The 13,193-nt window shown below is 39.6% G+C and overlaps 1 protein-coding gene across 3 annotated transcripts in view; it reads right to left on the minus strand.

The window, feature by feature from the left end:
• The window catches only part of LOC135698558 (uncharacterized), a 95,252-nt gene that overhangs the window by 43,747 nt on the left and 38,312 nt on the right, over positions 1-13,193 (minus strand). For all 3 annotated transcript variants that reach the window (XM_065218591.1, XM_065218590.1, XM_065218592.1), the window contains exon 2: positions 3,666-3,912. In XM_065218591.1, the coding sequence (XP_065074663.1) occupies positions 3,666-3,733 (68 nt within the window). In that variant the 5' untranslated portion in view covers positions 3,734-3,912. The remainder of the gene's footprint in view (positions 1-3,665; positions 3,913-13,193) is intronic.

Raw genomic sequence — 13,193 nt, forward strand, 5'->3', positions numbered from 1 at the left:
TCTTCAGAATCGTCATCAATCTACTTTCTATCTACTCAGCGACCGCGCAGCTAACCACAGCAAAACATATTTTTTCCTGAATCGTAGCTAGAGTAGCCCCCCTCACATTATTTTATATTGTGGTCACTATCGTAGAGGACCCAGAACATTCCTGAAGGTGCGGCACTAAAAATATGTTAGCCACAGCATTTTCATGTGTGAGGAAATGAATAAATTGGAAAATTAGTCAGCAACTTGGAAGTAAGTTAGTCCAAGAACAAATTGTCAAATAGCCGCAACTGCTGTTGTAAACATTTACTTCAAACGTCAGATTGTCCAAACTGCTTGCAATGAAAACAAACACTGTCATCATGTAGGGCAACATTTCCCCAATATTATGGTGCTTAGCTTGCGTGGGTGAACTGCAGTTTTGACAAATTGACGTTTAAAATTATCGTTTCAATGGTTCCGTCTGTTGACCAATTTGTTCTTACGTTCATCTTTTCGAAACTTGTTTATGGCTGTTTTAGACAACTCAATACTTAGTAAGGGTTTACTAAATTTCACCGTCCCTCTCCAACGGAGGAGTTCCTAAAAAGTTGTCCTTGCTCGCTTTCTACTCTCTACATACAATTTTCACGCTGCCATACTCTAACGGAACTATCAACTCTATACTTTCATCTCCTCATCTATCGTATAAAAATTACCACTTTAGTCTGTTACTTAAAATTAGCATCTTCAACTAAGCTATTTCATATTAAACGAGAAAGTCACTTGTCACTGGTAGGTGGATTAATCAGGGATTTTTCACTAGCGACATCTTCTGCAAAACTCAAGACCAGCCCCAAGTCAAATAGGATAAATAATAAAAATATTAACTCGAGCTTCTCCAATTTGCATGAAACTTTGCATAGTTGTGTTTTATGGGCAATCATTTACATTTTTTGCAAAAAATCGGCCATTTTGGCTTTATTTTTTTTTTTTTTAAATGGTGACAAAAACGTCAATTCTGATCAAAATGACGACTGAAACAAAGATGTTTTCAAAAGTTAAATGTTTCTGGGAAAAATATACACGATTTTTTTTTTTTTATGTAATTTTGTTTGTCCTCCTCATTGTTCTTCATCAGCAGTTCTTTCGGTCGATGCGTCGTCGACTTTGGAAAGCAACCGTTTCGTGATGAGTGTGTGAGTGCTGACCACGTTTTGCTTCCATTGCTGCAATGGACGCGCTCTGACCCTCGTTGGCGTACAACAATTTGCCATACAATGAAACTACTGGAAGCGGCTCCAGTTCTGATGGAGGATGCTTTTTGGATAGCGGAAGATAAAGTGTTTATTGTGTTGTACCTTTTGACTATAGCTTTAAGATGTATTGTATAGTGACCATAAATCCTCGGCTCTGTTAAGTTAATTCGGTTGAGCCTTATCAAATAAATTAATATACAAAAAAAAAATTGCGAGAAATCAATGTATGAAAAGCAGAGATCGAAATTCTCGCTCAGCTGTAAGATAAGCGATGCATCACTCAAGCTGCTTTTCGCAGAGCTGAAAATCGACAATATTTGCATCTCTGTTTTTTTTTTTCGACGATTACTCATTTTCGTATCCCATCTATACCATGAAATTATCGCTCTCTCAAATTCGGTGGGAACACTTTTTCGTCTCCCGATACCGAAAATGTTCGGTAGTGTGCTGCTGGAATCCAAGCAGGAGTGCAGCAAATGAGCGTTTGAGCCCAATGTGATGTAAAAGGTGAGTCGATATGAATTTGTCGGCTCTTCTTTTTTTCAGGGTATTAATTTTGTTATAAGAGTTACAGAGTCGATGTCAAGGCGAATTTTGAACGGTTTGGGATTGTTTGGTCAAATACATGTAAATATGCTGAAAGATTTACATACAAACTATGCACTTATTATTACATGAAAGCGGTATTTGAGGCGACCAGAGTTGCGACCTATTACAATCACGATCGTCAAACAGCAGATGGTAGTAACGCTTTGTACATTCCTATCAACGTGCTCGTCGAAGCTCTCTCCATGACCATCCATCAAGTTTCCGAAAGAAGTAAAAAGCAACTGGTGAATGTCGTCTTCGGTTGTGATCCATCACCAATCTGGTCATTCCCGACAATCACGCCACTCATCTGTGTTCCTTTTGAAGCAGTTAAGGCCCACGCACATTAGATCCGGATCGGATGCGTTGCGGCAAAGTAACAGCTAAATCAATTGTCTAACTGTCACATTTACGTCAACGCAACGCAAACGGATCTAATGTGGGTGGCCCTTTACTGCTTTGCTTGCATATGTGAGTGAGCCCAACAGCTTCCGTTTAATGTTGCCTGCTTTGTTTGTAACTCACACAGTCGCGCCTGCCGAGACGAACTTGGAATGCGTACACTGTTTTCGTTTTGCTTTTCATCATCAGCAGCGAGTGTAAAGTTTTGCTTGTGAGCAGTGACCATTACTGGTGATTGTTGTTTGCCATGGCTCTAACTCTCACTGCGTGACAAAACGTTCTGTCAGCGATAGTCGATTGATGGGTAGACGAGTGTCACGTGAGTGTCATGATATTTTGCATCACTGGGCGAGGCTGACTTGCGATTTGTGGTGGTGCTAGTTGTACTAGTTTTCTCTCTTATACCGCCACTAATCCGTTCCCGTATGGTACAAGCTCGGTTTTGTCTGAAAATAGCTTAAAACCAGGTTCTCGAGAGGGGTGAAAAATCAATATCACCGAAAAAAATGCCGGCTGTCACTAACGAGTGAGAAAAAATTATCATGGTTACTTTTCTCGAGAGAATTGCTTTACTTGCACAAAGTTCTCTCGCTCTTTACTTTAACTTTCCATTCTCTGAACGGGCGAAAAATGTCGTTTATCTTCCCGCATCAGCGATGATTTCGATCACTGGTGAAAAGTTAATTAAAGTAGCTTCAAATAAATTATTCTACAACTTTGAAGAACATATTGGGCCGGTCTGTATCAAATCTTCTACTAACAAAAAGTTCAAAAAATGTACCTTAAGGTCTTGTTCTAGGTCTTGTTGTACGATTTTTGTCTATTTTCAAGTGTCCATTATTTTAAATATTCCAAAAGTTTACATTTTTCATGAGCTTTCAAAGAAAAGATATATAAAATAGATGATATGCTTTTGGAATGGTTACCCAAAATGACTAAAAAAGTACCGCGTATATTTTTCCCAGACTTCATTTTTCTCTACAACTTTGTCTCAGACGTAATGAAAGTGGCGTTTCGTGCTACAAATTATGGATAAATGAAATAAATTTAATATATTACACCATTATGCAAAATTTTATGCAAATCGCAGGAGGTTAAGTTTTCCGATTCACCATTTGGCGTGGAACTGCTCATCATAATAAATACCAATGTGTGATGATTCAGAACGATACTAAAAGAATATGATGAAATTTACGTAGTACTTCGAGCATGGTAATCAACTTTAAAAAATATCTGGATAATCAACTTTAAAAAATATCTGGATCTTTGAACTAAGTGTCCGAATTTCTACTCTTTACGGTATACACATTAAAAAAGAAGACAAAATGCATCAAGCTACTGTTTGCGTCTTCTTCTTTGGCCGTGTGTCAACAAAAATTGGTGTAAAATTTATTGAAAATGGTCCAGGAAAAAATGAGTTTATGGGAATATGTCAGATTTGCTACTTACTCTTCCGACTTTTCCGATGCGTTATCCTTATCCTTCTTCGTTTGACCCGAACTACAGTAGTTGCCCATCTTGCAGCAATCGTTTTTACTCCAGCTCTGTTCTGCAGCCGCCAAGACCTTGTCTTTGGAATCTTCACTTCCAACTCGTAGTTAAGCGCAACTACCACACTTTTTGATCTTCACCTTAATCACTATCATTGCAAATACTGTCACATTCCCGCTTACTCTTCAATACTTTTTCCATCAATCTAAATAACGAAGCAGAAAAATATATAAACGGAATTAATACACCATATTTCCGCCCAAGAAGCACGTTTCGTCCAGGAACCCACTAATCAACTGGTTACAATCACTGTGAGTATTCTTCGTTCGCTCTCGCTCTATAGCTCCCTTATCTTCAGCCCGCGCTTCACCGCACGTGGCCCGACATCCTTCATGGTCATCATTTATTTCTTCGACACTTCGCTCAATTTTCCGCTTCATCGATCCACTCCAGATGGAGCATTAAGGCTGCATCACCAGATAACACGGTTTTCACTTCGCATGGCTTTTTGCCGAGCTCTTTGTAGATAGGTGCTCCCGCTCCCGTTCGTTGCTTTATTTCGCCATCATGAGAACATTCACTTTGATCCTACACCCCATAAACCCCATACCCCCACGGTGATGGTGGTGATGGTGGTGGTGGTGGCGGCGGCGGAGGCAGTCGGGACAAGGCAATTTGTTATCCCACTAGCAGCCGTGAGGATTTCCCTAATAAATAGAAGAACAAGCCTCTGTCGTGGCTGGGTCCTTTATACTGACGTCACTTTGCTATCGATGAGGTTCAAAGCTATGTCTACTACACATCTCTACAAACATATAAGCGTGTAAATGATCAATTATCCAACCATGTGTGATGAGCACCCTGCATGTCATGTATGCTGTGTGATTAATGTGATTTCGGTTTATTTATCTTTTATAGTTTCATCGGCAAATCTATATAAAGTTTTGAGAATCGAAAAAATATTCAAGAGTTTGATCATCTTATTTAAAATTTCCACGATTCACAAATTCTCCATCCTATTAAAAATAATTTCATAGCTAGGTGAACATTGCAAAAGGCCCACGGAATCTTCATTTGGTAATCATCAGGGTGAGATGTATTGAATTAGGCAGCTATGTTATTGTACTTTAGAAACGCTGAACTGCTGCCTCCTTTGAACAACACTAAATTAGGAGAGAGGCTGTTCATAAACTACGTATACAGTTCTTGTGAGTTTTTAGAACAACCCTCCCCTTACGTAGATTTTCTCACACATAAGAAGGCTACATGATTTATGAACAACCCCAGAGTACCATCTCAAACAACGGTAGCCATTTATCTGGGCACGTAGCTGTACAGGTACGTTTTCCTGCCTTTGTTTGACATACGAGGTTAGCGACGGCAAATAATTAAAAAATATTATTCTTCTTCTTCCTCGCATTTCAAGCTTATTGCATATCGCATATTAGCTTATTGCGTGCTCTCAACTTAGTGTTCTAGATGCACTTCCACGGTTATTAATTGAGAGCTTTCGATGCCTGTACAATTTTTGCATTAGTATAATTGTTTGGCAAGTACAATCATACTATACGCCCAGGGAAGTCGAGAAATTTTCCAACCCGAAAAATTCCTAGACCGGACCGGGAATCGAACCCAGCCACCTCCAGAATGGTCTTGCTTTGTAGCTGCACCTTTACCGACTGAGCTAAGGGAGGCCCCAAATAAAAATTAATATCCCTAAAAAATACTTCTTAAGAAAGGTTTAAATAATGCTCTTATTCCTACTAATGCTAGTAATCCTTCGTAGCTACGCACCCGGATACAGGATAAGCAAATTTAGCGATTTTTAAAGGTTTATAGAACTTTTTCCCCTTGATGTTTCAGTTTTTTGTTCGGGTTTGTTTATTTGGAAGGTTCAATCGCGTTAGCTTTATGGAGCCAATCCCCTTGATGTTATGCTAAAGATATATTTCGAAGATATCGAAAATTGTATACGTCCCCTGAAAAGCTCAATGTGTCAAAACAAATTCCAATTCCATACAACATCCCGGAAATTATTCCAAGTGAAAATTTCGGCGTCAGGGATCTTGAAACTTGCCTAAGTCTAGGTCATTTAACTCATCCAGAGTCATGAAACTTTTACAAAATACAGTTATCATTCACTAGTTGGCACGGTATTGAAGCTGCTCACTAGATCATCTCCAAGGGTTGCAAATACTTATTTCAGTTAAAAACATGTTCTTCGGCATAATCTTGTAACTGATGTTGCTAAGTATGTATTTAACATATAAAACCTAACAATTTAGCTTTATAAGAGTGATAATCAGCGATTTGTTATTTTGTAAGGTTTAGAAAAGCTTCAAAAGCCGGGCCTGCCTTGTGCAGCTCCATTAAAATCCATGCCTTACTCTCTCCTCTGTCTGGATCCTCCCGGGACCACACTACTTCGAGGGGCTGTGCTAATGCACTTCTCTTACTCTCAGACTGGCGTTGCAGGATCACTGCTCATCTCTCCATTTACGCTGCAGCTGCAACATTATCTGCGTGACTGCTCTGTTGACGGCATTCCAAGAACCCTACTCTCTACACATTTCATCGACGACATTCTCCACGTTAAGGACGGGCATCACTCTTCGCACTGCCTCGAACCTTGAACAGTCCAAGACCACATGCTCCGGCGTTTCGTCCACGTTTCCACACTACGGACAAACGGGTGACGCTGCATGTCCGAACCGATGCAGGTATTTCCTGAAGCAACCGTGACCAGCTGCGTTAGGTGGAACTTGACTTCTCCGTGTTTTCTGTTCACCCAGGTTGAAAGAATCGGTATTATTTAGTATATGTGTACATCAACCGTTCTCCGCCGTGTTCCACTGTTGTTGCCACTTAGCCAACGACTCCACTCTCACAACTTTCCGTACTCTTCCAGCTTCTCTCCGCCTGTAGCACTTGCTGTCATCCGCCAGGTTGATGTCATTCCGACGATAACGACTCGTATGGCCGTGAGCGACACGTACTGGTCAGTTTCGTTTGGTTATGCTTCGTTTCCAGCGCTGCAACTAGGGGCCTGGCTGGCGGCCATGTTTCTGCTCTTGTCTTTCTGCTCCACGTACTGCTCAGTTTCGTTTGGTTATGCTTCGTTTCCAGCGCTGCAACTAGGGGCCTGGCTGGCGGCCATGTTTCTGCTCTTGTCTTTCTGCTCCAGGCCAGTGACAAGGCCTACACCAACAGCAGCGTTTGACAGTAGGCAGCATGTCCCGGGCTCAAATAATTTATTTTGCTGTTCTGGGCCCGCTGTATAACATGTTGCCTACGCGCCTGCCACTGAGCTGTTCTGCTCATAACACGATTTTCCGTCCCTTTCTACCATATATACGTCAGGCGGTATTCAAATAAGGCCCGTGATGAAACCTACTGTCAAACGTATAGGATTGATATAGGGTGCCAGCCCCCTGGCAGTGACCCAGGCTGGACCTGCATACCTCAATATCGACGAAGACACACTGAGCAGAAGATGCCTCTTACTACTGCTGGAACCAGAATTGTTTGGCATGATTCTAGCTATCGCGTTGATAGCCTTCGAAGCCTTCTCACAGGCAACATTTCCACCTCTTCCAGCGTAGCGCCTGTTACCGTCAAGACGACGTCGTCCGCAAAGCCAACTATCTTTACTCCTTTGGGCAGCATCAGCGTTATCACGCCGTTATAGCGCGTGCTGAGCCAAAAAGTTGAGCACTTTTCTTCGGGACATACTAGTCTTAGAGTTACCTCTATGGTAACACTAACTTCTGTATCTTCCACCTGCCAGGGAAGTGATCCTCTTTCAGGTATTTCTGCAGCACCATCCTGAACATGTCCGGAGACGCCTGGATTGCCGCTTTTAACGCCACGTTGGGGATTCCATCCGTATCGGAAGCTTTCTTTACTTTATGAGTGAGTGAGTGAGTGCGTGAGTGAGTGAGTGAGTGAGTGAAAAATTGCTGATTGTGACTGATTGTGAAATTGTTAGGTTTAATGTGTCAAACTCATTCTTTGCAACCTTTTCTTGTATCTTACCAATAAAAAATATGATCATAGCATCTAATTGTTTCATAATTCAGAAAAAAAAACATTGTTTTAGCTGAAATGTGTACTTGCAACCTTGTCTCCAAGTAACAACAATGAAATTTCAAGGCGTCACGCTAAAATTTCTGACGGATAAACAGTTTTTTATTTGGGAATACACCCAATTAGTGAACTCCTAACTAAAAAGCATCGCAACGAGAAAACACTAATCATGTAAGGGAAAGGAGTGGGTTTGTAAAATCTTACACAATATTATCTGAGGTGGCGGGGGTTGATCCCTTCTTACGTAATATAATTTCAAAGAATTAAAAAGTTGTATTGTTTTATGATAGAGATTTGTCCACCATAGTTTATTATTCTACATCGATTTCGATCGAGTTCAACTGTGATTAAAAATTCTTAAACCTTCTTCAAATCTGTTATATCCAGGCAGTTATTGTGCGTTTTGCGTGGAATTCGCGTTTGATGCGGATGTCACGGAAAGCTTATCAACAAATTTTAAACCATATTTATAGCTATTTTATAAGTCTACCATACTCCTGAATCTGATTCGGGCATATTTTTCATTCAAGATTTAGGTTCAAGCAACTACATATCAGTAGATCTAGTTCAGCTTAACAGTACGTTCAGCTTTTCACAAGACATTGACCTCCGGAAAACAAAATCAAAGTATTAGGGGTATTTTAAACTTTATGAATATAGGATGTTTTATTTCATCTTAGCAATCTCAAAAGAAAGCGCTGATTACTGTTTAATGTTTTAGATGTTATTTAAAGTTTCCCAAATTATAGTAGGGAGAGTTGCCCAAATGTAGTTGAGAGTAAGGAACATTATCAGAAAGAATCATAAAATGAATGATTTATTCATACAGTAATCAATAATTCATCGTATTCGTGGAACTTCTAAAAATTTGAAATACCCCGTAGTTAATGAAACTTTGATATCTTAAAAGATTCTAAAGTTTTGATTATTTCGAAGATTCCATAACTCCTTGTCAGTACCAAGGTCAACATGACCCAGCCAATTTTCAAAATCTTGTTTATTCATTAAAATCAACGTCAATTTTACCTGTTTATGTCCTGTTGATGTACTTAACATTTATTTCAGCCATATTTTGATATTCGTTCAATACACGTGAAGAAATTTCACATTAAAATTTTCTTTATTTTTGAGGTACAGACAACGGGTTAAGTTTCCAGAATTTCAATCGTAGAGCTGCAGTTACATGTCCATCTGGATTATCTTCAGTTTTCAGAATTGCTTGAAATTCTAAAATTCCCAACCGAACGATTCTTTCGGAGATCTGGAACCAGAGATGCAACCTATCACAATCACGATCGTCAAACAGCTGATGGTAGTAACGCTTGGTACATTCCTATTAATGTGCTTGTCATGCACTCTCATTGGCCATCCATCAAGTTGACGAAAGAAGTAAAAAGCAACTGGTGAATGTCGTCTTCGGTGGTGATCCATCACCGATCTGGTCAATCCCGACAATCACGACACTCATCTGTGCTCGTTTTGAAGCAGTTACTGCTTTGCTTGCTTATGCGAGTGTGTTGGTGAGTGAGCCCAACAGCTTTCGTTTCATTTTGCCAGCTTTGTTTATATCTCACACAGTCGCGCGTGTCAAGACGAACTTGAAATGCGTAGGCATTATTTTCGTTTTCTTCTGTCATTTAGCTTTTTATCATCATCGTACTGCGGAAGTCTTCACTGTTTTCGTTGCGCTTTACATCATCAGCAGCGAGTGTTACGTTTTGCCTGTGAGCAGTGACCATTATTGGTTATTGTTGTTTGCCATGACTCTACTTCTCACTGCGTGACAAAAGGTTCTGTCAGCGATAGACGAGTGTCGAGTGAGTGTCATGATATTTTGCATCAGTGTCTGGAACACTTTTAGTTGAGGTTTATGTTTTGATCAGAATGTAGATCCGAGACTGTTCTCCAAAAGATCTGGCGTCAAATAAATCGATTCTATAGCCTAAGATTTTCTGTCCTAAATTTGATGAATCTAGTTTCTGTTCATTCCCGATGTAGGGAAAATGGCTCTAATGTTGGCCTATGGATCTAAGATTGGGCCCATCGCTAAACATCTGCTAATTATCAATTTTATCTAGATGAACGCGTCATTGGGGCGGTACTAATGGATATTTTGGTCGCTATTGAAAATTTAGTCGATTGCTGAATTTATGTATGGGCCCAAATTAGGGGCATTTAGGCCGACATGACATCCATTTCCCCAACTACATGGCTTAGCAACATGTTCAGAGGACGTAGAATGGGTTGAATCGAATGACGTGGATAAGCTTAAAGATAATTTTATGACCATATGACAATTGGTGAAAGTTCTTATTCTGGATTTAATTCTGGCAAACAAAATTAACAATTATTTAAAAAAATCTGTTTGGTTTTGTTCTCTATGTGATTTAACTTGTAAAGCAGCAATAATAAAAACATCCCGGCACCATGGTAGTGAAGCCCACCTAAAGAAAAATGTACAGTTCTATTCCCACTGCTGTGTCAGATGTGTGTATACTTCGTTGTGTAATGTTATTGTTTACGTATATATAAACGTAGTGAATAGTTTTTGAATCAATTTGATTTGGAATTTAATTGTAAGTGCTATAATATTTAAGAGAAGACAATTTGAATGTTATTGTAAGTAAACGTATCCCCTCCGAGCAGACAGTACGGCTCGCTGAGGCAATAAAAAGTAAATTAAGGGTCCAAGCTATGCCGTTTTCCATCCATCACCACTTTGACATCACAAAGTAGGGCAACACCCTGGCCGAAACAAAATCTATATTTGATTGTACTGAATTTGTTTCGTGACGTGACGAATTTATGTTGTTTTAAGCTCTATGGTTTAGCGTTACCAAAACACCTTATTTCTCTTCCGATTTGTAAATTGCACCAAATTTCTATAACTTCAATATGAGCTGAAGAGCCGTTCAAAAGAATCAGCTCCCCTTAGTGAGCTTGACAGGTCTGATATGTTCAGCCAGATGAGCTATGTTGCCCACCTCTACCAACCACCCAAACATAAATCCTGACTGCCTACTTAAACTTGAGAGATTGACTGGATAGGAAGATGCTGCCCTTGACAAAGATGTTCTAATGGACAAGGCTTAGTGGTACTAAGAAAATAACCTTTGTATTTATTTAGGAATGCTTGATTCACATAGAAACCCATAGAATGTTAATTAAAATAAATTCCATTTTCTAGTAAGTTTGTCACGGAATCGATGGAAAAGAAGCTTTTCATCGTCTAGTCATATTTGTTAATTCAAAACTTTATGCACGGTCAATTCAAATGAAGCTCGTAACCTTCTTGAGTTTCCTTCTTCATAAATTCGATCTATTTAATTTGAATTACTGTAGTTTATAGTTACAATTGTAGACCCCAAATTTGCTTAAAACGTCCATCATTATGCACACCTTTCGGGATGTTTCGACAACGAGTTCACTGTTGATGGCATCTTCTGTGGAGCTATATATCTATCTAGCTAGTTTTCTATTTTATTGTCTACTCTTACCTTGATACATTTGGATTGGATAATCTTAAAGTCTCATAACTTGAACATACATTTTTTCAAGATTTATCATATCAGGCTGATGTGATGTAAAAGAATTAAATTTGCCTGGTTAATATTTGTATCAATATATTAAAATATTATGAAAAACTGCAAGGGACAGCCCAATAGGGTTGTACGCATTGGTGACGTAGGACTACGTGGTCTTATATAATGAAACTTATTTTTTAACTGCAGCAGGAACTTGTGTTTTGTGTAGGAATAAGAATTTGAGCGGGGTTCTCTATGTATATACTTTTAAGTATGACGCGCTGGACATATGTAGATGGCCCACAGCGACTCACGAAGAGCTACTGATTCCGATCAATAGCGGTGCAGTTTCTTCTTTTTTCTATGAATGTTCATGTGGGCTGCAGCTCGCTGCTTGCAGGCAACCTTTCATTGTGTACTGGAGAACACCACCACTCACCACACGGGGATTGAATAAATACCGTTTGATGAGACCGGATGGAATTAAACTTTGAAATCTCTGTTAGGGAGATTGCTTTTCGCAAGCAATCGGTGATAATTTTAATTATCATAGCAACAGCTGCACATTCGTGCAATTTTCAATAGTGCATTTTGAAAAATGAGAATCTTGATTTTAGCAGATTCGTAGATAAAATCCTATCGATTGGCGTATTAAGAAATAAAATACATCATCTCTGGATCAAAATAAGACCACTTTCATGCCGCGACCGACTTTGGTTTTTGAAATCACACCCCCAATGTTGCCTTAAAATACATGGTATGTTAGATTTAAACATATCAGATAGAGCTGGAATTATTCGTTATAGCTTTTGTAAACAATGACTTCTCTCGATGATTTTTAGGAATTCAAGGCACGCTTACGCAAACCAACATTACCGTCGGGTAGAGGAAGTCTTACCCTACCTGATGGTGATATTGATTTACGTGGGCGAGCCCTAACTATCAAGACATCATTTAAAGAAGTCATTGTTTACAAAAGCTGTTACGCTCTTATTCCAACTCTATCTTGATATGGGAACTGACATCCGATTGATGACCTTGACAAATGTCCAAAAATCTTTTCTACAAATTTATGGTGGTCCTGAAAAGATCCGTTTTGTCGTGATGGTTGAGTAATGCTGAGCAGAACACTGTATGTTGTTTGGAATAAGGGTGACGCGCTTGGCATAGATGGCCAACGGCGACTCACGAAGAGCTACTGATTCCAATCAGTAGCGGTGCGGCTTCTTCCTCCTTCTATGGATTCTCATGTGGGCTGCGTTGTGTGCTGTAGAGCAATGTTCAACGCCACGCGCCGAAAGCACTGCTGCTGCTGCCGATGATGATGCAGACGACCGGACACCATCACACACGGTGATTGAAACTGAATCCGATCAGCGGTTGAGAACAGCCTTGATAGCTAGCTGCTTACGGGGAGCCTTTCGTTGTGCACTGGAGAACACCACCACTCCCCACGCGGTGATTGAATAAACACCATTTGGTGAGACCGGATGGAATTCAACTTTGAAATCTGTGTTAGGAAAATCGCCTTTCGCATGCAATCGGTGATAATTTAAACTATCAAAGCAACAGTTGCAGATTCGTGCAATTTTCAATAGTGACATTTTGAAAAATAAGAAAGTCTTAGATTTAACAGATGCGTAGAAATATATCTGATCTATTGGTGATAGAATTATTAAAATTGGTCCAGGGTAGCTGAGTTATTAACGTTCAAAATCTTTCATAATTTTGTCACATGTTCCATTTGCGGGTTTCACAAAGTGTACCCCCATGTAGAAATAACAGACGTAGTTCTACGTCAAAAGATCACTCTGACAGTTGATGTTTATTCAAACAGTTTTTAATTCTTATTTGTTGACTACTTTGAACAACTTTG

The sequence above is a fragment of the Ochlerotatus camptorhynchus genome, unplaced genomic scaffold, assembly GCF_037179485.1.
Source record: "Ochlerotatus camptorhynchus isolate MF236.1 unplaced genomic scaffold, CSIRO-AGI_Acam_v1.1 ptg000090l, whole genome shotgun sequence".
NCBI lineage: Eukaryota > Metazoa > Arthropoda > Insecta > Diptera > Culicidae > Ochlerotatus > Ochlerotatus camptorhynchus.